The sequence below is a fragment of the Salminus brasiliensis genome, chromosome 24 (genome assembly GCF_030463535.1).
Source record: "Salminus brasiliensis chromosome 24, fSalBra1.hap2, whole genome shotgun sequence".
NCBI classification, from domain to species: Eukaryota; Metazoa; Chordata; class Actinopteri; order Characiformes; family Bryconidae; genus Salminus; species Salminus brasiliensis.
The window spans coordinates 5139733-5161714 of record NC_132901.1 but is presented as its reverse complement, the minus strand read 5'-3'; the positions used below and the strand labels follow the sequence as shown (position 1 = coordinate 5161714).

Here is a 21982-nt window from a genome sequence, read left to right as displayed (position 1 = left end):
ACTGGGGGGGAGTGCTAAAGAGAAAGAGAGAGAGTAGGAGAGACAGAGGGAGGGAGCGAGGAGTGCTAAAGAGAAAGAGAGAGAGAAGGAGAGACAGAGGAGGGAGGAGGAGTGCTAAAGAGAAAGAGAGAGAGAAGGAGAGACAGAGGAGGGAGGAGGAGTGCTAAAGAGAAAGAGAGAGAGAGAAGGAGAGACAGAGGGAGGGAGGAGGAGTGCTAAAGAGAAAGAGAGAGAGAGAAGGAGAGACAGAGGGAGGGAGGAGGAGTGCTAAAGAGAAAGAGAGAGAGAAGAGGAGAAAGAGTGAGGGAGAGGAGTGCTAAAGAGAAAGAGAGAGAGAAGGAGAGACAGAGGGAGGGAGGAGGAGTGCTAAAGAGAAAGAGAGAGAGAAGGAGAGACAGAGGGGGAGGAGGAGTGCTAAAGAGAAAGAGAGAGAGAGAAGGAGAGACAGAGGGAGGAGGAGTGCTGAAGAGAAAGAGAGAGAGAGAAGGAGAGACAGAGGGAGGAGGAGTGCTGAAGAGAAAGAGAGAGAGAGAAGGAGAGACAGAGGAGGGAGGAGGAGTGCTAAAGAGAAAGAGAGAGAGAAGGAGAGACAGAGGAGGGAGGAGGAGTGCTAAGAGAAAGAGAGAGAGAGAAGGAGAGACAGAGGGAGGGAGGAGGAGTGCTAAAGAGAAAGAGAGAGAGAGAAGGAGAGACAGAGGAGGAGGAGTGCTGAAGAGAAAGAGAGAGAGAGAAGGAGAGACAGAGGGAGGAGGAGTGCTGAAGAGAAGAGAGAGAGAGAAGGAGAGACAGAGGGAGGAGGAGTGCTAAAGAGAAAGAGAGAGAGAGAAGGAGAGACAGAGGGAGGGAGGAGGAGTGCTAAATAGAAAGAGAGAGAGAAGAGGAGAAAGAGGGAGGGAGGGAGAGGAGTGCTGAAGAGAAGAGAGAGAGAAGGAGAGACAGAGGGAGGGAGGAGGAGTGCTAAAGAGAAAGAGAGAGAGAAGGAGAGACAGAGGGGAGGGAGAGGAGTGCTAAAGAGAAAGAGAGAGAGAGAAGGAGAGACAGAGGGAGGGAGGAGGAGTGCTAAAGAGAAAGAGAGAGAGAAGGGGAGAAAGAGGGAGGGAGGGAGGAGGAGTGCTGAAGAGAAAGAGAGAGAGAGAAGGAGAGACAGAGGGAGGGAGGAGGAGTGCTAAAGAGAAGAGAGAGAGAAGGGGAGAAAGAGGGAGGGAGGGAGGAGGAGTGCTGAAGAGAAGGGGAGAGGAGAGACAGAGGGAGGGAGGAGGAGTGCTGAAGAGAAAGAGAGAGAGAGAAGGAGAGACAGAGGGAGGGAGGAGGAGTGCTGAAGAGAAAGAGAGAGAGAAGGAGAGACAGAGGGAGGGAGGAGGAGTGCTAAAGAGAAAGAGAGAGAGAAGAGAGACAGAGGGAGGGAGGAGGAGTGCTAAAGAGAAAGAGAGAGAGAAGGAGAGACAGAGTGAGGGAGGAGGGAGTGCTAAAGAGAAAGAGAGAGAGAGAGAGGAGAGAAAGAGGGAGGGAGGAGGAGTGCTAAAGAGAAAGAGAGAGAGAAGGAGAGACAGAGGGAGGGAGGAGGAGTGCTAAAGAGAAAGAGAGAGAGAAGGAGAGACAGAGGGAGGGAGGAGGAGTGCTAAAGAGAAAGAGAGAGAGAAGGAGGAGACAGAGGGAGGGAGGAGGAGTGCTAAGAGAAAGAGAGAGAGAAGGAGAGACAGAGGGAGGGAGGAGGAGTGCTAAAGAGAAGAGAGAGAGAGAAGGAGAGACAGAGGGAGGGAGGAGGAGTGCTAAAGAGAAAGAGAGAGAGAAGGAGAGACAGAGGGAGGGAGGAGGAGTGCTAAAGAGAAAGAGAGAGAGAAGGAGAGACAGAGGGAGGGAGGAGGAGTGCTAAAGAGAAAGAGAGAGAGAAGGAGAGACAGAGGGAGGGAGGAGGAGTGCTGAAGAGAAAGAGAGAGAGAGAAGGAGAGACAGAGGGAGGGAGGAGTGCAAATGAAATGGGAAGGAGAAACAAAGACAACCGGAGAAAGAGAGAGAGAGCGAGAGACAAAGGACAGAAAAGAGAGAGAGAGAGAGAGAGAGAGAGAGACAAAGGGAAATGCATGTTAACGCACTTCTGAAAAACCTCAGCTCATTACTTGCCCCCTGAGAGCAGACCCCCCCCCCCCAACACACACACTGACAAGAGTCCTCGGCTAACCTGAGCACAGCACCCAGAAATGGGCTTTACTGAGCGTAAAACACTCCAATCTAACCCATCTCCAAATCCTCACTGCTGCGCCGCCTCCATCCACACCTCCTACCTACATCCTTCTAGTTCGCTCACTACTGAGCCGCAGAGCCCACCTTCATGCTAGTGCTGGGCGGTGTGACCTCATACTCTGCACGAGTGCCTAATAGCGAGGGAGGCCACAGTTTGCGCTTCTCTGTGGACATGAGCTTCTGGGTTCTGCATGTGCATGTAGTTACTCAGTAGCTACAGGGACTTCTGTACGAACTGGTGGAGCTATTGTTTGGTAACAGCATATTGTAATAACACTTTCGCCTCCCCACGTTAAAACCCACGTAAGATTGTGAAATTTGCCAGTGTTTGTTCAGTTTCTGAGAAGAATGGGATTCACCATAATAAGAGCAGAGCTACGGAAACACGCTCCACGTCAATCTCTCCAGGAGGCCCGGAGGGCAGAGATTTGGGTTTGCGCGTCCGGAGAACTTCCACAGATGCCGTCTGACATCAAAAGGCCGACGTTTACCCCCTTCATTTTTGAAGTGTATTCATGACATGCAAATTGATTTGGAGCTGTACGGCCCATAGACGGCGCTACTTCTTCCAGCGGAAGAACCGTAGAGCCGCCTTCCATGTCGGGGCTGACAGAAGTCAAGCCGAGATAAAGCGAGAAGCGGTTACCTTTTTTGCCGAACGCTGAGCGAGATGCTCGCTGGAATGGTGCGCAGGCGTGTGCTTTGGTGAACGGAATGAATACATGAATAAATTGGGATGGAAATGCGAGAGTGACGGGAGGTGTGATGAGGAGGACCACAGTGTTGGGGGGAACTCAACAAAATAAAGCACGGGATAGAGGCAAATAAATGGCCAATTCTGAGCTGCTGATTAATACATACGGCTTCTTATCATGTAAATTGCTTCAGAGGTTTTCAAACAAGCACATTTTTTTGGGGGGGTTGATGTCATTCTTAAAAGACATTCCACCCGTGTTTTCTTATTTGGGATTCGTTCAATAGGATTCATCATTATAAGAGCAGAGCTGTGAACAACCCTGCGGTTTAAAAAAGTCATGAATCTGCCGTAGACTTTGGCTTCTTCTCAAGAACTAACTGAAGAAGAATAGTGTGTGCATCCAGTTACGGGATGTGCCTTCAGACCTCCTAATATCAGCTTGTAGATCAGGGATGGGCGACTGTAGTCCCGAGGGACAGGTGTTAGCCTTGCTCTGACACACCTCGTCCCAGTCATAAAGAGCTTGATCATTTGCTCGAATTAGCTGTGTCTCAACTTGGAAAAATGCTGAACTGCACGACGACCTGTCAAAATAAAGCAATAAGCAAATTGAGGACAGGCATAACTCTGGTTTTATGATGTGTTATGAAGTGTTCTTCAGAAAAGGTGCAGAGAAGAACTTCCTTAAGTCTTAAGTCTTAAGTAACTGCAGAACTGTTTACAGCTCAGCTCGGATCCCAAAGTCCCAACTAGCTCCATAAAAATGCGTAAGTGGGTTTAAAGAAGACTTCTCTTCTTAAGAACATTTGTTGAACAAGGCCGGATCACAGTAAATACTTTTCCTACCAAGTAATGTAGTTTCTTTTGGACCATGGAAAGAGAACAAGAACTCTGCAGTGCATTGCAGTCGTTAAATTAACCTAATTCTTGTCGCATATTAATCAAAATGTCATCATTAGCAGTGGTTTGCATACTTATCTAATCTTCTCATTAGTTATTTTGTGCTAGCCTGAATGTTATTTCCATTAGCTCATCTATGTGGCTTGGGCGGTACGATGCTAAGATTTTAAAATCTTGACGGTATCTCAAAAGAAGGATGTGTCTGATGCGTCACATTTCGTACACGGCTAAATAAGCTCATTGCCCCATGTGCATTTATGAGAGTCACAGTGCGGGGGGCGCTGTGAGAGCTCACTGATTGGTGATGATCATGCTCTGAAAACCAGGTGGGAAAAAAAACAAGCCCACCACAGTTGGGTTAAAAGGGAGAGCAAGCAAACCTGGATGAAATGTGGCTGAAAACAGTGGAAAACACTGCCCATTGCTCTCAGATATAAGGCCTGATCCTCTAAACGTCTGTGCTGTGGGGTTTAGCCCACAAAAAGTGGTAACTGCCCAACCCTAAGGTGACCTCAATTCACACTAAATGGACAAAAGTATTGGGACACCTGCTCATTTACTGTTGTTTTCCTGAAATCAAGGGTATAAAAAACAGCTTATCCTGCTGTTGAGTAAATGCTTTTACTGTCCAGGGCAGGTTTTCTACTAGATTATGGCACATTGCTGTTAGGACTTGATTGTATGCAGCTACAAGAGCATTAGTGAGGTCAGGATGTTGGATGATCACCACCCCACCTCATCTCCAACTCATCCCGAAAATATTGGATGGAGCACCAACCATCATTCTGGAGAACACAGTTTCACTGCTCCACAGCTGAGTGTTGGGGTGGGGGGGGGGGGGGGGGGGGGGCTTTTTACCCGTCTAGCCCATGCCAGGCATTAGACATGGTGTCCATAGGTTCTTGTTTATCTGCTTCCTATTATGAGAGTCCTATTATCTGTATCAGCAATGGGTGCAACATATAGCTGAACATCTTCATTATAAAAAAAGAGGTGTCTACAAACATTTGGACGTGTACTTTTAATGATCAGATTAAATCCCAGTGTATACTGGGCTAACAGGCTAACCAGTATGGTGAGCTCTATCAGATGCTGGCTGACTTTACAAGGTCATTATTCAGTGGACAATGTCAGATAACTATCTGAGAAACGCATTAAGTTGCAGCGTTAAGCTGCATCCAATCTCACTGAACTGTTAGTCTATATATTCTATTCGTCTTCAAGTAATGAAATGCACCCACACACACATCCCTAGAAGCTCATTTGACTTCATTCAGGACGCCCATAGCACCAAATGAAATTGAGCTGATTTGCATACGGCAGCGAAAGCTAATATTGCATTTCAGAAATGATACATTCTTCAGCTCATCATGTCAGTCTTTTGGAGTCGGTGGGCTGCCTTTCTAGTGGTTTTACTCCTGACCCCAGATACCCTTCTAAACAGTCTAGAAATGATCCTTTTCGGCGCCTTTCTTTTTTTACTTTTTCCACTTGTCTCCAATTCCCCAATCCCTGTCTGAAGCTGTACGCATCACAGTGCTGTCGGTTTGCGCGGGGAAGGGACCGGCTTCCTGGGAGAATCCATTGAGGAGCGCGCAAACCACTCCACTTGCTATGTTATTGTGAAGATGTCTGACTGAATCAGTAGCTCGTAGCGCAAAAGGAGGGTGACCTGTAAAGTCTTATCCCTTCAACTTAAGAATGCGGCCAGTGGCAGTTCCCTTGACTGCCTCTTTATGCGCCAGTCAAATGTTTGAGCGCATCTACTCATGTCAGCTTTCTTTATTTTCATATTTTAAAAAAAGACAAACGGGACTATGCAGAAATACACTGTGAAAAACACAATTAAGCAACAGCTTGCTGAATATAAAAATATCTGTTGTTGCAAATTGTTTGTGCCACATTGGCCTCCATCATTTCAGGATTATAAAAAAAGCCATGTAAAGTTTTTAGTTCATGGCTAACAATAGCTAAACTAGACTATTACCAGCCTGGAACAAGCAAGATAACTAGCTATCAGAAAATATATATAAAATTATTTAGTGGTATACATTTCTATGGTAAAACAAATGATGACTGTATTGTAAACTCATCTTGAAACCTGGCCAGAATAGCACAACCAATCAAAACATAGACAATGTATCATATGATATAATCAAACTACTACATATCGCTTCTAAACTAAAACTATAAAATCAGTGGATTGGACAATCTTTTTGTAAAATTACATAAAATTATGTAAAAAGGTATGCTTTTACTTAAACATAATCATTTCATATAAAAAGTATAATTTCATATAAAAAGCTGTTAAATCTTGCTTATGTGAATGTATCAAATGTGTTGACTGCAATGTCTTAATTACTTTGAATCACTTTAGTGTTGTCTTGCTCATTTACCAATTTTGCAATATCACAGAACAATGTTTAAATAGACAGTATCGGTGCTGAATGTCCCGACCAGACCCAGGAATAATTTATAAGTCATTCAACCCTAAATGGGCACATACTTGGGCAAGCTACATTTTGGTTTCATAGCTGATTCTGAATAATTAGTATGTGCTGATACTGAATAGTAAGTACTAAATTATTCATAGATGCTGAATAATTCGTGGGTACTGTACAGTTTGCACTTATTAAATAATTAGTGGGCACTGAATAATTAATACTGAATTGTAAATAAATGCTGAACAATTTGTAGAGACTGTATAATTTCTACTTGAATTGAATAATTAGTAGATATAACTGAATGATTACTACTTTTTGAATAATTACTAGATACTGAATAATTATTATGCGCTGTACAATAGTGGTTAAGGCTCAGAAATAAGCATATATTTGAAGGGGTTAACAGATGTGGTATTGACTATATTAAGTCTGAGACATCCCTGTTTGTAAGGTTAAGGGTTTTTGTTTTGTTTTTTGACATTTTCACAATCTGTGGCAGATAATGCACCATAAACGGATACACCTTGCAGTAGTGAGGAATGTACTTTAGAGAGGAAAATGAAAGCTTACAGTCTCTTTGTAACAAGAGTGTTATGATTGTGTTTGATCAAAATCTTGAGAGCACATATAGCATTCATATTGTATTTACAACACTATACAGTCTATCACTACCGATTCTTACCTTCAGGTAACAGATGAATATGAAGCCAAGAGGCACGAGGTACTGCAGCAGCAGCATGGCGGAGGTATAGGTGAGCTTGAACTCGCGGGACGGCCACTCCTCTACGCACACCACTTTGCCACGGTAGTGCTCCTGGAAGATAGAGGGTAGCTGCCGGAGGGGTGCGTCAGTCACCACGGAGAACAGCAGGAAGGGCGTGGCCGTCAGCAGGGCCAGGGTCCAGGTGAAGGCGACCCCCAGCCAAGCCTGAGACAGGCTGGGGCGCCACCCACGGGGGTGCAGGATGAGCTGGTGGCGCTCGACAGCGATCAGCACCAGCGAGAAGATGGAGACGGAGACGGAGCAGCACTGCACCAGGCTGTTGAGCTTGCACATGATGGCGCCGAACACCCAGTGGTCCATAAAGGTGTAGACGAAGGTGAACGGCAAGCACATGACTGCCATCAGCAGGTCGGACAAGGACAGGTTGGCGATCAGGACGTTGGTGACGTTGTGGAGCTCCCGCTGGCGGGCGATGACCAGGATGAGGGCCAGGTTGCCCACCACGCCCAGAAAGGCCACAGCACTGTAGGCGATGGCCATGATGACGAAGAGCGACTGGTTGCCATGGCATTCGTCAGCATGGACAATGGCGGAGAGGTTGCCGAGGGAACAGTTGGCGGACAACGAGCAGTTCAGGATAGCGAGAGGTGGGACAGGAGGCAAGGGGGCAGAGTTCGGCATCTTCTTCCCTTCTTTTTGGTGCTGTGACGGAATGGGTGGGGTTATGTCAGGTCATTGCCAGGTTTTGTCAGGACATTGCAGACTTCTTCCCTCTGACAAACGGCCTTGTGAAGATCATGACACCAAACATGTGTCTCCAGGCACTGCTAGACGAAAAAAAAGAATAATTACAAAAAACTCCAGTTTATTATATCAACATTTCACCTTTAAATTAATTTCATTTGATTTGTTTGAAAAGTGCTACGTAAATAAAGTTGGATTGATTGATCCATAACTTTATATCCATATGCAGCATTTTCAGGTTAGTGGAAAACACATTATTCTATCAATATATCTGAAATTATATTAGATGTCTTGTTAGTGTCAAATTTGAACAAACAAGAGAAATGCAAGATTCATTGCAATTGACTGTGGTTAAATATTTAATTAAATATGAATACAATTAGAAATAAATGACATATAAAGAACAATGGGTCACTGTCTTGCGGTACAGTATTTCTGTAGACTTCTGAATTCATTCTGCTGCTACCATCATGAATTACTAATCAATAAAGATTAGTGGCCCCATTTTAGAAGCAACCATGCAAGCCCAAACCATGGCACATCCTCCACCATGTTTGACAGATGAGTCTACGAAACATTTCAGAATGTTTGTGGCTCATCTTTGCAACCTCCAGTCTGGCCTTTCTCTACATTTCTACTCTCAAAGTGTTCTTTGAGCAGACTGTGGTCCCTTCACCCCTGTCTTGTTGTCACTGACTGCTGTTTTTGGATTGTTCTTCACAGCTCTGACAGCGTTTCTGTGGCCGACCTGTTGACCAATGTCTAGTGGATTGTATATGTGTGTGATATCCCAAATTGTTGAAAACGCTCAGGTCTTCATGTTGGTTTACAAACACAGCCTTAAATAGTGAAACCCAGGGCTCAAACCAAGAGTTACTAATGTTAATTCATTTAGATGTACATCTATCATCACCTATTTACTGACTTAGCCTTGTCAACCCAATACTTTTAAAGGGGAACTACTTAATCGCTTAATTGCAATTAGTTGCATTTGTCTCATTTGCTTAAATTCGACTCTAAAATGAGAGTGTTCTGCATTATAAAGAAGTGCAATTTGTTATTTATAGGAGTGGAATGCATAATCAGAATGTATTCATGAATTATTAGCAGCACATAGAAAAGCCTTCCATTTTCTTAAAAGCAACAAATTGCACTTCACTATTGTCTGCTCCCATATTTATTTCAGAAGACTGATCCTCAAAATGAAATAAAGTAATATTTGATTTTGGAAGGAAAATGTTCTGTGTGATATTGTTTGCATAAGTAGTCAACCCTTGTACTGGAGGCCATGTTTGAGAAGCTGGTGTTTTTCTAATCAGGGTATAGTTGGCTCAGAAATGTTTGGATAAAATATATCCTCGAAGGTGCTGTATATGATTTCAATTCAATAAATTGTTTGTAAAATTCAGCAAATGTTTCCTGACAGTTTGCAGATCACAGGCAAAGACAATGGTGAGGTGTTTGGATGGTGAAGATACCTCTGAACGTTAAAAGGCATGAAAAGGGATGAGGATGTTGCTCTATTTCTTACTGACTTATTTTGCTGTTTCAGAAATAGGTCAGTATTGTTTTGTCCTGTTTGTGAATGTTTGTGATAGATAGTCACAACTGGTTTGCTTAGCAGCAGCCATTGCTAACCTAGCTAAAGCTAACTGCTTGCTATGATGTTGCTCTCTCTAAAGTCATATCATGGTATTTGATGGTATAACAATTTAGAAGATTTATATAAACAAATATGTTTGCTAGCACAGTGAGTTTTTTTGGAATCATGCATAATTCAAAATGCTATGCAAGGTAACGTCAGCTGAACAAGGCTGCTAGCCTGTGTGTTATCACTGAGGTAGCGATGTTATTGCATTATGAGGAAAAGGAAGCTACGTCACACCGTCCAGGCACTGCCGTATTTCTACTGTCCATCCCTCAAAACACTTAAACCCTCAAAATCCTGTGATGGATCAACAAAGAGGCCAACAATCACTCTAAAGAAGCTGCAGAGTTCAGTGGCTCAGTGACTCCGCATTCAACTGAACTGTATGGAAGGGTATAAAGAGCCATTCCTGGAGGTAAAAAAAAAGATGTAAAGCACCTTAGGTTTACCAAAAAGCATTACAGTGAGAGTTTTCATAATGTAGCGCAAACGTTTAACACTGCTCATTCCTCAACAGTATGGTGGTGGCAGCATCATGTTGTGAAAATGATTTTTCTCAGCAGAGATCGGCCATCTTTACATTGAAGCAATGTGGTGCAAAATAGAGGGAGATGCAAGGAGGTGCAAGTCAACCTGCTTCAGTCTGGTGAAACACCTTACCTTTCAGCAAGACAATATACCAAGCAGAAGGTCAAACTGTCATCCAACCTACCAGAACTACCTGAAGCAAATCTGCGGGGAAGAATGAGAGAAAATTACTCTCAAACAGTAAGCAAAGCTTGTAGAAACGCTACATATATGATACATAACACGAGCCAGGGTGTGTATAAATGCTTGGCAAAATGCATGAATTTTATGGCTACCAACATAACACTGTTTAGTGTATCAGCTTCATCCAGGTTTAGCTTCTTATTTACTAATCTCCATCAAAGCATGAGTTGAATCACGAACTCCTCCGTCTAACGAGAAAGCATGGCCATATCAGTCTGGCCCCCAGATCATTCTTCTCTGGCCTCTACTCCGTCCCCTCAGTCTCCTCGTGTTGCAAATCTTCTCATATACACATTTAATAATCTCATTTATGAAGCACAAATCTCCGTGCCACAGGTCACACAATATTACCTACATTAATAACGTGCCATCTCTCCCAGCCGGGACAGCCGCTTAATGCATGTGTGTGCCCGAGTGTGTGTGTGTGTATGAGAGAGAGATTAAGCAGTTAATTATGTTATATTCTGATTCATTACGCTTTACTTTATTAGTTCATTTACAGTGATGTCATCTTCACTCCCGGTGGAACTGACAAGGCAAGTCAAGGATGGGTTGTGTGTCAGGGAGTATAATCGGGTTGTCAAGGTAACCGAAGTGACAGGGACACCTTTTTTTTTTAGTCCCTAATTCCATCACTTTATTCTCTCTCTCTCTCTCTCTCTCTCTCTCTCTCTCTGTCTGTCTGTCGGTCTCTGCCTGTCTGAGTGACTGTGACTCAGTCCCATTCTAATAATTTCTTCATTTCATGCGCGTAGCCACTCAATCAGGACATGGTGCAGCTGGCAGGATGATTTGCTGTCCTGCAAAAGCGCAAAAGTCTCATTATTTCGGCTGGGTTTTGGCCACAACTTCACAATACAAGACGCAGCTCGACACACCGAACATTCACAACATACATTTCTTTGTAAAGCCTGCAATTCTTCAGAATGATGTCTAGACATACAGATCGTCAGACTGTGATGAAGCGTCTACGCCATTAAGCGTTGGTCCTATCACTGTAAAAAATTACAAGTAGTTCTTAATTGACTGGAACTAATCTGAATTTGTCAACAACCCCCCCCCCCACACACACACACACCTTTTCTCCCAGTACTGCCCATTAACCCACCCATTCATAACTCCCATTTAAGGCATTTAGCAGACAGCCCCCCCACTGACTGTAAGAGAGGGAAAGAACTCAGAGGAGTTTTGGGCTGGAGTTCGGACAGGGTTAAAAGGGAGGTGACAGGGAGGGTTGGACATACTTGTCATAGACAAGTAAACAAGGTAGAGATTACATTTTTAAAATATTTTATTCATCTATAAACCCGGCAATGGTAATGCACTTTTTTTGAAAGCAGTTTGGAACTTTTTGCCAAGGCATATCAGCTCTATGTTCACAAACGGAAAAATGAAGCATATCAAGAAAAAAAAAACTGTCCCTACTGTGAAACATGGAGGAGGCTCTGTTATGTTCTGGGGCTGCTTTGCTGCATCTTGCACAGGGTGTCTTGAATCTGGGGAGGGTACAATTAATGAAATCTCAAGACTACCAAGAGATTCTAGAGAGAAATGTGCTGCCCAGTGTCAGAAAGATTGGTCTCAGTTGCAGGTCATGGGTCTTGCAAAAGGATAATGACCCAAAACACAGCTAAAATCACCCAAGAATGGCTAAGAGGAAAACACTGGACTATTCTAAAGTGGCCTTCAATGAGCTCTGACCTAAATCTTATTGAGCATCTTTGGAAGGAGCTGAAATGTGCCGTCTGGAAAAGGAACCCTTCAAACCTGAGACAACTGGAGCAGTTTGCTCATGAGGAGAGGGCCAAAATACCTGAGAGGTGAAGGAATCTCATTAAAAGTTACAGGAATCCTTTGATTGCAGTGATTGCCTCAAAAAGTTGTGCAATGAAATATTAAGTTAAGGGTACCATCATTTCTGTCCAGACCTGTTTCAGAGTTTATTTTTTTTTAATAATTCTGTTGAAGCATGGTTCAAAATCAGTGTACGATTTTCATTGGTCAATTTTAATAGCATTTTTATTTATTTTTTACTTTTGTCAGATTCAAGTTATTTCTGTGACCATTGTTGGTTTTTCTTTCATTAACCGAGGGGTACCAACAATTTTGTCCATGTGTGTAACTCCATTTAGATAACAATCTGCATATCGTTCTTGCTGTATTGGTTTAGATTCCAGCAGGCAGGGTTTGCCAAAGGTGTGCTTAAAGCTGAGTTTTAGAAGAATTAGCCTAAGAAATACAGTGTAAAAAATACAAATTTGAAATCTCACTTAATAATGCATTTTCTATCAGCCCCTTTTAATAAAAAAAAAAAACAATCCAAGTTTGCCACATACACGATACACCTAGCTGTGAAAAGCCTTGACAACTGCCTGCTTACATCCAAAAGATGTAAGATCTATAAAATGTAAGGAAAAAGGAAATAAATCAAATTACTTAAAGTAATAATAATAATAATGTTGTTAACTGTAAAATGCAAAAGTGAAAGTGCAATATCATGCTGTAAAATTAAGCCGGAGGTCATAATAATAATAATAATAATAATAATGTGTGTGTGGAGTTTTCCTAGTTACTGTCCTGGTTCAAAGTCCAACAGTTGCCAGTTCTTTTGTTTTGGGACATTACATGCACATATGGCCACAGATTAGAATGATCAGGACGAGGCCTTAAGCTAGTAGCTGGTAAAACAGACATATCAATGATGCTTTTGTAAAGGTTCAGATATTATATAGCTCCACACTGCAGACTCTCAACTCTTTTATTGACCTTCTGAGAACGTTCGCACTGCTGCTGCCGGCTGGGCAATAATGTCTGTTAATGGTGCCTTGAGCTTAAAACAAAGACTCAGAACTGGACTGGGATTAAATATGCCTGGATTGGCATATGGATCGCATTGTGACTTTCAGAAATAAAAGTGCTAATATTGGAGATATAAAATAATATCAATAAAAATCCTGCTATATCTAGTAAGCAATACTGTTATCAATTCTCAATGAATAATTTACATATAAGGGTCGAAGAATCTGTATTGTGTTTAAACCCGACTGCTAGACAGCAACTCAGATTTTATACATACAGTGATATATTTTTATACTATTTTATACCTAAAATGTGATTTGAAGAATTGTAATATATCAAAATATCGCAGGTTCTTGCCAATACACAGCCCTAAATGATTGCACATTCATGCAATGGGGATATAAAGAAGCGAAGGCCATTTCACAAGAGGGATGGTTTTGGTCAAACTGCCTGCCCTTGCATCCCCCCTCAAATCGGGCCCTGATTAGTACACTAGGAGCCTCAGCCCTGCGGCGGCCACTGTACGTTTTTTGCCGATTCCACCTTTAATAATCTGAACAAACTCCAATCCAGCGTTGACAACATTTACACTCCCTCTTTCCTCCGGGAACCAATTTTTCATATCCACAAATAAGTCCAATATAGCGCCGCTCAGTTCAGACACACAAATGCTGCCTCTCTTTGGCCTGGCTCGCTCACTCACTCACTTTCCACATACTATTCCCTCGACAGTAGCCTTCTACAAAGTGACCTTAAAGGCGGAGGGCTGTTAAGGGAACAGGAAGGCGTTCGAGGCGGACCTGTTAAATGCCATGTTGGAGCGAGTCTTGTGGAATAATACATTGATTTTAGGTTTTTGCAAGGCCTAAATCGCCTCTCGTATCACACTATCCTGTACAGCGTTATCTCTCCAGGTCGTCTTTTCAAACACAACTGCGCGAGACAGTCATAAACCTGACAGGCAGACAGGGACTGACAGGCCGTTCTCCAGCTTTTATTACTAATACACGAAAACAGAGGCAGTGTTTGCTGTATTTTATTAGGTATCTACAGATAGCCATTTAACATATGGTGAATTTTTATGGCTAATATTGCTCTTCACTACCTCCACTGTTTGTTCTTCAGAGCCACATATTTTTATTTCATTATTAATTATGTGGGTCATGCCGAGATATGCGGCAAGTCAACAGCTGTTTGTGTGTTTCTGTACGTGTAGGGGTGTGTATGTGTGTTGCTGAATTAGCCAGACGGAGGCCCCAATTAACAAACTTCAATCCTATTTTCCGAAGGATGCACTGCTTGGTTCTAAGACCAGGCTTAATTGGTGTGTGGAAAGGAAGGGGGGGGGGAAACAGTAATTTATTTTCCAGTCAGTGAGTCAGTCAGTTTTTGATGTATACTGTATCAGATGAAGACTGGATTGGAGAATAACAAGTGCTGCCAAAAATAGTTTGTTTGTTGTGTCACAAGCAAGGAAAAATTTCACAATGTCGCAACCTGCCCCTCCCTCTTCTCTCGCTCTTATTCCTCCTCTCGGTTTCTTTCTGTTGCTTTTTTTTTCTTCCTTTTTCTCTCTACCTCTATCGCTACCTCAGTCTCTACCTCTGTCTCATGTCTTTCCCTTTTCCCTTCTCTCTTTCTCTTCTTTCTTTAAGTTCCTCTCTCTGTCATACTGTTTTTCTAATGTATCGGACAATATACAAACATAAAAAACAGCACAACTTATAAAAAAGCCCTCGAACTCTGAGCCCCAGATGTGAGAGTCTGTAAATGTTGGAGTGCTGATAGCAGTGTTTGCTACTTCTGCTGTTCTGATACTCAGTTCTGGGCTGAGTGATGTACTGTACTCTGGCAGCATTCAGCATTTGGAGCGGATTCAAACACTGGCTTCAACGGATTTCTGCAGCCTTGTGCAAGGTCCACATTGCCATTGGACTGTTGAATAATGACGAGTTCACACTACATGAGTTTAGCTCTGATTTTTCGTTAGCCGACGAGTCACGACCACGTTATGTGTGGCAGTAAGTGCGGCGTCGCGCTCCAGCCAATGAGAACGCGAAGAGAGAGGAAAGCTGAGGAAGGAACAAAGTCGTATAGAGTGCCGAAGCCATTAGGAACGCATACAAAATGTATCCAATGGTCTGACCAAGGATTGGCTAAATTATTGTTACATATTCATCAATCCTTCCATCTCTAGTTTAAACATTTTAGCATTTTAGGACTGCGGTCTGCTCTTGAGTTGAACTGATTTAGCTGACAGTGGAACGTCTGACTTCTAATTGTTCTGAGATCTTATTAAATCCCTTCCTAGACTCATCTGCATCTACAACCTTCATTCTGAAGGCCTCAGAGAGCTCTTTGGATCTGGCCATGGTGAACCCACTCACTTCAACAATCGAGAGCAAACCAAACTAAGGCTGTGTTCAGACTGCAGGCAAATCGGATTTGTTTCTCAAATCAGATCTGGTGAGATGACCGATCTCAGTGTTATCAACAAGTGATCAGATCAGATTTGCATGTCCAGACATCAAATTGGATCCCCACACTTCCGTCACTCCGTTTTTGTTTGTCGCATTGCGAGCGCTAAAAAACGACGCAGGGAAATGTGATTTGAGCGCCCAGAGCGTCCAGACGGAGGCACATCTGTACAAATCTGTTTCTAATCACATTTCAAACCACCTACAAATGTGGTTTGGATCCGATTAGCAAAAATCAGATTTCATGTGGCTTTTTGCTGTCCAGACTACCAAAAATCAATCTGGATATTTAATTTGGGCTGGCAGTCTGAACATAGCTTAAACGTCTAGGGTTTAAATAACACAGGCTCCTCCAAAATCCTCTCTAACCATGTACTGATCATGTACAGCTGATGTGCCGCACCTGGTTCTAAATTTAAGCATTTAGGATTACCTAACGCATAAATACACCGCAGCACAATTTGCCAAAAAAATAGTATTATCAATTAATAGTTCATTGCTCTTTACAAGGTGTAATTACATGATGATACCATCATATTAGCATTGTATCAGAGGCATTAGATGATCCTAAAATGACAATAATATCGATTACTGCAATTATTTCATCCGAAAACCTATTGTGACAGGCCTACATGTGCCTCTCCTTTCTTCTTTCTCTCTCACCTCGGTGTTGGCTGTGTCTAAAATGAATGATCGCTTCTCTGACCTCCAAGTAGGCCAGCGGTTATTCTCTGACCGCTGCAGACCACATTTGACGCCCAACAGCCGCCCAGGCAATATCACTGCGGATCATTCCGGCAAATCATTAGACATTTGACCCGACTGACAAACCACCAACAGAGCGCTTTAATCGTCTTTAACGGCACCAAGGGGAGATGTTAATGCTGTTGTCATGACAATGAAGTGAGATCATCAAGTCATATTCCTTTTTTGCGTGCAATTACAAAGATGGTAAAGATAAAGGCAGAGATAGAGCCACTTTAGATTAGTCTGGAAACTACAAACTAAACACTGCAACACCTTTAATCTGTCTTCATTTAACATTAACCCTCTCAGACCTTCATTAAGGCTTTTTCGCTGTTGTTTTTTCATTTGTGATAGTAACGCTGAGTACTGTATATGAACAGATTCAACACATCCTCAGTTGCACTAAGTACACACTCCTAAACCCTATAACCTCTATAAACACTCATATACACTGAAATAAAAGACATTAGTCCATTACCAAACCCAATAAGCACATGTATACATGGACATATGAAATATATACGGAAATAAAATATTAGTCCATAAACCAACCCAATAGACACTTCTGTACATGGTAATGGGAGATAATAGTCCATAAGCAACCTCTGTAAACACTAACATGCACTGCAATACAAGATATTAGTCGACAAACAAACTCAGTAAGCACACCTATACAGTAGAATGGAGATATCGTCCATAAACAACCTCTATAAACACTCCCATACACTGGATTATAAGACATTAGTCCATAATCAATTGCAATAACCACACTTATACATAAAAACATGAGATATTAGTCTATCAACCTTAGTAAACACACTGTTATAGACTACAAAATGATATATATTCCATAAACAACCTTGATAAACACTCCTATACATGAAAGTAGGTGTTTTAAGTCGATAATCAACCCCAATAAGCACAGTATTGACAGTAGTCAATAAAAGAAACATAATAAAAAATATGTACCCTTAGATAGGATAGGGGTGTTTTTTCACAATCCACCTTAATAAGCACACCTTTACGTAGGACATAGTAGATAGTAGTCCATAAACAATCATAATAAACTAGAATAGGAGATATATTACATAAACAACCTTGATAACACTACTATAGACTACAATATGAGATATGTTTCATCAACAACCTCAATAAATGTACATGAAATAGGAGACAGTAGTCAATAAACAACCATAATAAACACTTGAAGAGATAGGAGATATAGTTTGATCATAATACACCCCAATAAGCACACCTACACATGAGAAATAGTCCAAAACAATCTTAATAAACACTTCTGTAGACTAGAATAGAAGATATTTTTCATAAACAATCTTAATAAACACTCCTGTAGACTACAATAGAAGATATTTTTCATAAACAATCTTAATAAACACTCCTGTAGACTAGAATAGAAGATATTTTTCACATACAATCTTAATAAACACTCCTGTAGACTAGAATAGAAGATATTTTTCACATACAATCTTAATAAACACTCCTGTAGACTAGAATAGAAGATATATTTCACATACAGTCTTAATAAACACTACTGTAGACTAGAATAGAAGATATTTTTCACATACAATCTTAATAAACACTCCTGTAGACTAGAATAGAAGATATATTTCACATACAGTCTTAATAAACACTACTGTAGACTAGAATAGAAGATATTTTTCACGAACAATCTTAAACACTCCTGTAGGCTAGAATATGACCATTTCAGTCCATAATCAATCCCAATAATCAAACCTATACATTGTAATATTTGTTAGTGGTCAATAAATACCCAAGATAAATACTTGTATACATGGAAGTATGAGACAGCAGTCCATAAATCACCTCACCTAACACTCTTTACACTAGAAAATGAAATATTACTCCATAGACAACCCCAATAGGTACACACTTTAGCCTGATAAGGAAAAGAAATAGTCAACATTGATAAACCGGTGCTTGCTATTAGTTCACTGTTTCGTGGGAAAAGAACTGCATCTCCCCTGCTTTACTCTCTTCTGAAGATTCTGTCCCACTGGGACAGCTAGTCTGATTGGGTTAATACAATTCAGTCCTTCAAGTGCTCCTGCCTGCTGAGACCTTTCTGTCTGATGGTGGTGTTGATAAAACCAGCTGTTGTGGGTTCTTAAGTGTAGTCTGCTTTCAGCAGAGTTTCCCTGCATAATTGTATTGAACGCAGGGATTGTGATTAGCTGTGTGCGCTGCACATGAAGAAATTCAGCAGTAAATCCTGCCTGATGGTGCCTGTGGGAGCATATTGATTTGCTAGAAGAAAATGTCTCACTTCTGAAGATTATTCCCTGCAAACTCCACGGCTGTGCCAGTCTCTGTCCAGGCGACATAACTGTCCAGACATCAGAGCTATAAAATGCTAACATCATGCAGCAATAAATCTCACAAGGCTTTTTTTTTTTTTTATGAGTAACTGACCCTCGAGGAATTTTCCCCCTCTGTTGTTATGAACTCAAATTACCAAACGAAATGAAGCGATACAGAAACAGGAAGGACACCACAGAAACATATCAGACAATACAGAACAGGATTAGAACCTACAGTACAAAACTAAACTATAAACCTTAGAGAACAGGACTAGATACTCCAGATCCAGAACCAACAGCACAGAATTACACTCTATAATCAAGGGGTTCTTTAAGGGTTCTGTGCTAAAGGCAACGGTTCCATATATAACTATACCAATTCAAATAACCCTTTTAATGCTAAAATGATTTGTTGCCAAGTTAAAGGATTATTTGCATTAGATGAGATACATTTTTTGTAGATAGTTCTATATAGAACCAACCTGGATCTGAGGAACCAAAGGGTTCTATTATTGTTGCAAATCTTTTAGTACTATATAGAACTCTTTTTACCTAGAGTTTAGACCAGGCTTTAGGGAACAAGACCATATACCACAGAGCCCTAACTAATAGCAGATCAGACAAGAGAATACAATCAGACATTACAGAAGCAGATCCAAGGGCACACACCTATCTCAGACATTGCAGTACAATAACCCACACACACAGAGCCAGATCAGACAATACAGAACCACAGCCAGATCAGAAAACACAGAACCACAGTCAGATCAGACAATACAGAACCACAACCAGATCAGACAATACAGAACCACAGCCAGATCAGAAAACACAGAACCACAGTCAGATCAGACAATACAGAACCACAGCCAGATCATACAGTACAGAACCACAGACAGATCATACAGTACAGAACCACAGCCAGATCAGACAACACAGAACCACAGCCAGATCAGACAATACAGAACCACATTCAGATCATACAATACAGAACCACAGCCAGATCATACAGTACAGAACCACAGACAGATCAGACAATACAGAACCACAGCCAGATCAGACAACACAGAACCACAGCCAGATCAGACAATACAGAACCACATTCAGATCAGACAACACAGAACCACAACCAGATCAGACAATACAGAACCACAGCCAGATCAGACAATACAGAACCACAGCCAGATCAGAAAACACAGAACCACAGCCAGATCAGAAAACACAGAACCACAGCCAGATCAGACAATACAGAACCACATCCAGATCAGACAATACAGAACCACAGTCAGATCAGAAAACACAGAACCACAGTCAGATCAGACAGTACAGAACCACAGCCAGATCAGACAACACAGAACCACAGCCAGATCAGACACTACAGAACCACAGCCAGATCAGACAACACAGAACCACAGCCAGATCAGACACTACAGAACCACATCCAGATCAGACAATACAGAACCACAGCCAGATCAGACAACACAGAACTACAGCCAGATCATACAGTACAGAAACACAGCCAGATCAGACAATACAGAACCACAGCCAGATCAGACAAAACAGAACCACAGCCAGATCAGAAAACACAGAACCACAGCCAGATCAGACAAAACAGAACCACAGCCAGATCAGACAACACAGAACCACAGCCAGATCAGACGATACAGAACCACAGCCAGATCAGACAATACAGAACCACAGCCAGATCAGACAATACAGAACCACAGCCAGATCAGAAAACACAGAACCACAGCCAGATCAGACAACACAGAACCACAGCCAGATCATACAGTACAGAACCACAGCCAGATCAGACAAAACAGAACCACAGCCAGATCAGACAATACAGAACCACAGCCAGATCAGAAAACACAGAACCACAGTCAGATCAGACAGTACAGAACCACAGCCAGATCAGAAAACACAGAACCACAGTCAGATCAGACACTACAGAACCACATCCAGATCAGACAATACAGAACCACAGCCAGATCAGACAACACAGAAATACAGCCAGATCATACAGTACAGAAACACAGCCAGATCAGACAAAACAGAACCACAGCCAGATCAGAAAACACAGAACCACAGCCAGATCAGACAAAACAGAACCACAGCCAGATCAGACAACACAGAACCACAGCCAGATCAGACGATACAGAACCACAGCCAGATCAGACAATACAGAACCACAGCCAGATCAGACATCACAGAACCACAGCCAGATCAGAAAACACAGAACCACAGCCAGATCAGACAACACAGAACCACAGCCAGATCATACAGTACAGAACCACAGCCAGATCAGACAACACAGAACCACAGCCAGATCATACAGTACAGAACCACAGCCAGATCAGACAACACAGAACCACAGCCAGATCAGACAGTACAGAACCACAGCCAGATCAGACAGTACAGACCCGAAACCAGATAATAGAGAAGCAAATCCAGATCAGACATCAGGGAGGCACAACCAGAACAGTCAAATTAGACAATACAGAAGCGGAACCAGGTCTCACAATAGCGAAGCAGGCCAGAAACCTCTGTGTAGTTAATTAGAGACAAAGACAGGCGAAGAAAGAAAGAAGAAAGGAAGAGCCATGGTGGGATAATGGATACAGCCAGGAATAAGTGAGAAAGAGAGAGAGGGGGCGAGAGATTAAAACATACAATACATGCTCTACTGTGGTGAACTGTAGAAGACGCTCAGGAGAGGGAGCTCTGGGTCTGGTGTAAATGGGTCTCTCAAAGCCACTCTCTTGGCATTAAATGCACTGTTCTCTTGGAAGCCATGGATTTTTCCTGGCTTATCTGCAGTCACCCTCTGCTTCAAATGTGTGTGTCTGTGTGTATGTGTCTGTGTGTGTGTGTGTGTGCATGTGTATGATTGTATATACAGTGTCTCCATCTTTTTATGTTCTCAGTGAAACCGGCTTAGGGCAATATCCTAGCCCTGTGATTTACAGTAATATGCAACTTTCCTCCTTCCCTCCCGCCCCCACCCCAGAACCCTCGTCCTTACCCTCTCTCCATCTTCTTTCATAACATCCACAAAACCAGAACATCCCTCTCTGAGACAGTGACGCAAAATGAACTTTGATATTTTGAACACGCGCCGAGATATGTTTATAGGCCACAATAAAGGACAGTCCCAGTGGGCCAGTCCGCAATCAAATCTATATTTCACCTTGTGCTGTAATGTCCTATAATATATCCTTCAGACGTGAGGTGTTTCTGCTTTACCTGGAGCTCACTCTGAAAAACAACTACACAACAACACCCAAAAGGTGGGGAGGAGGAACCTCTGAAGAAAAACAGTATAAGAAAAATGCCCAAATGTTTGTGGACACTCCTTTCTAATGAATGCATTCAGCTACTTAAGGCTGCACTCATTGCTGAGATCATCCCACATCCTGACCTCACTCAAATGCTCACAGCAATGCTCCAAATA

The 21982-nt window shown here is 42.2% G+C and overlaps 1 protein-coding gene across 4 annotated transcripts in view; it reads right to left on the bottom strand.

Moving 5' to 3' along the window:
- npy1r (neuropeptide Y receptor Y1) overlaps positions 1–21982 on the bottom strand; it is a 43995-nt gene that overhangs the window by 18894 nt on the left and 3119 nt on the right. The window contains exons 2-3 of one of the 4 annotated variants that reach the window (XM_072669589.1): positions 11595–11665; positions 6965–10130 (exon numbers count right to left, since the gene is read on the bottom strand). In XM_072669589.1, coding sequence (XP_072525690.1) covers positions 6965–7687 — 723 coding nt within the window. In that variant the 5' untranslated portion in view covers positions 7688–10130; positions 11595–11665. The remainder of the gene's footprint in view (positions 1–6964; positions 10131–11594; positions 11666–21982) is intronic. The other 3 variants (XM_072669593.1, XM_072669590.1, XM_072669591.1) reach the window with 3 other exon arrangements.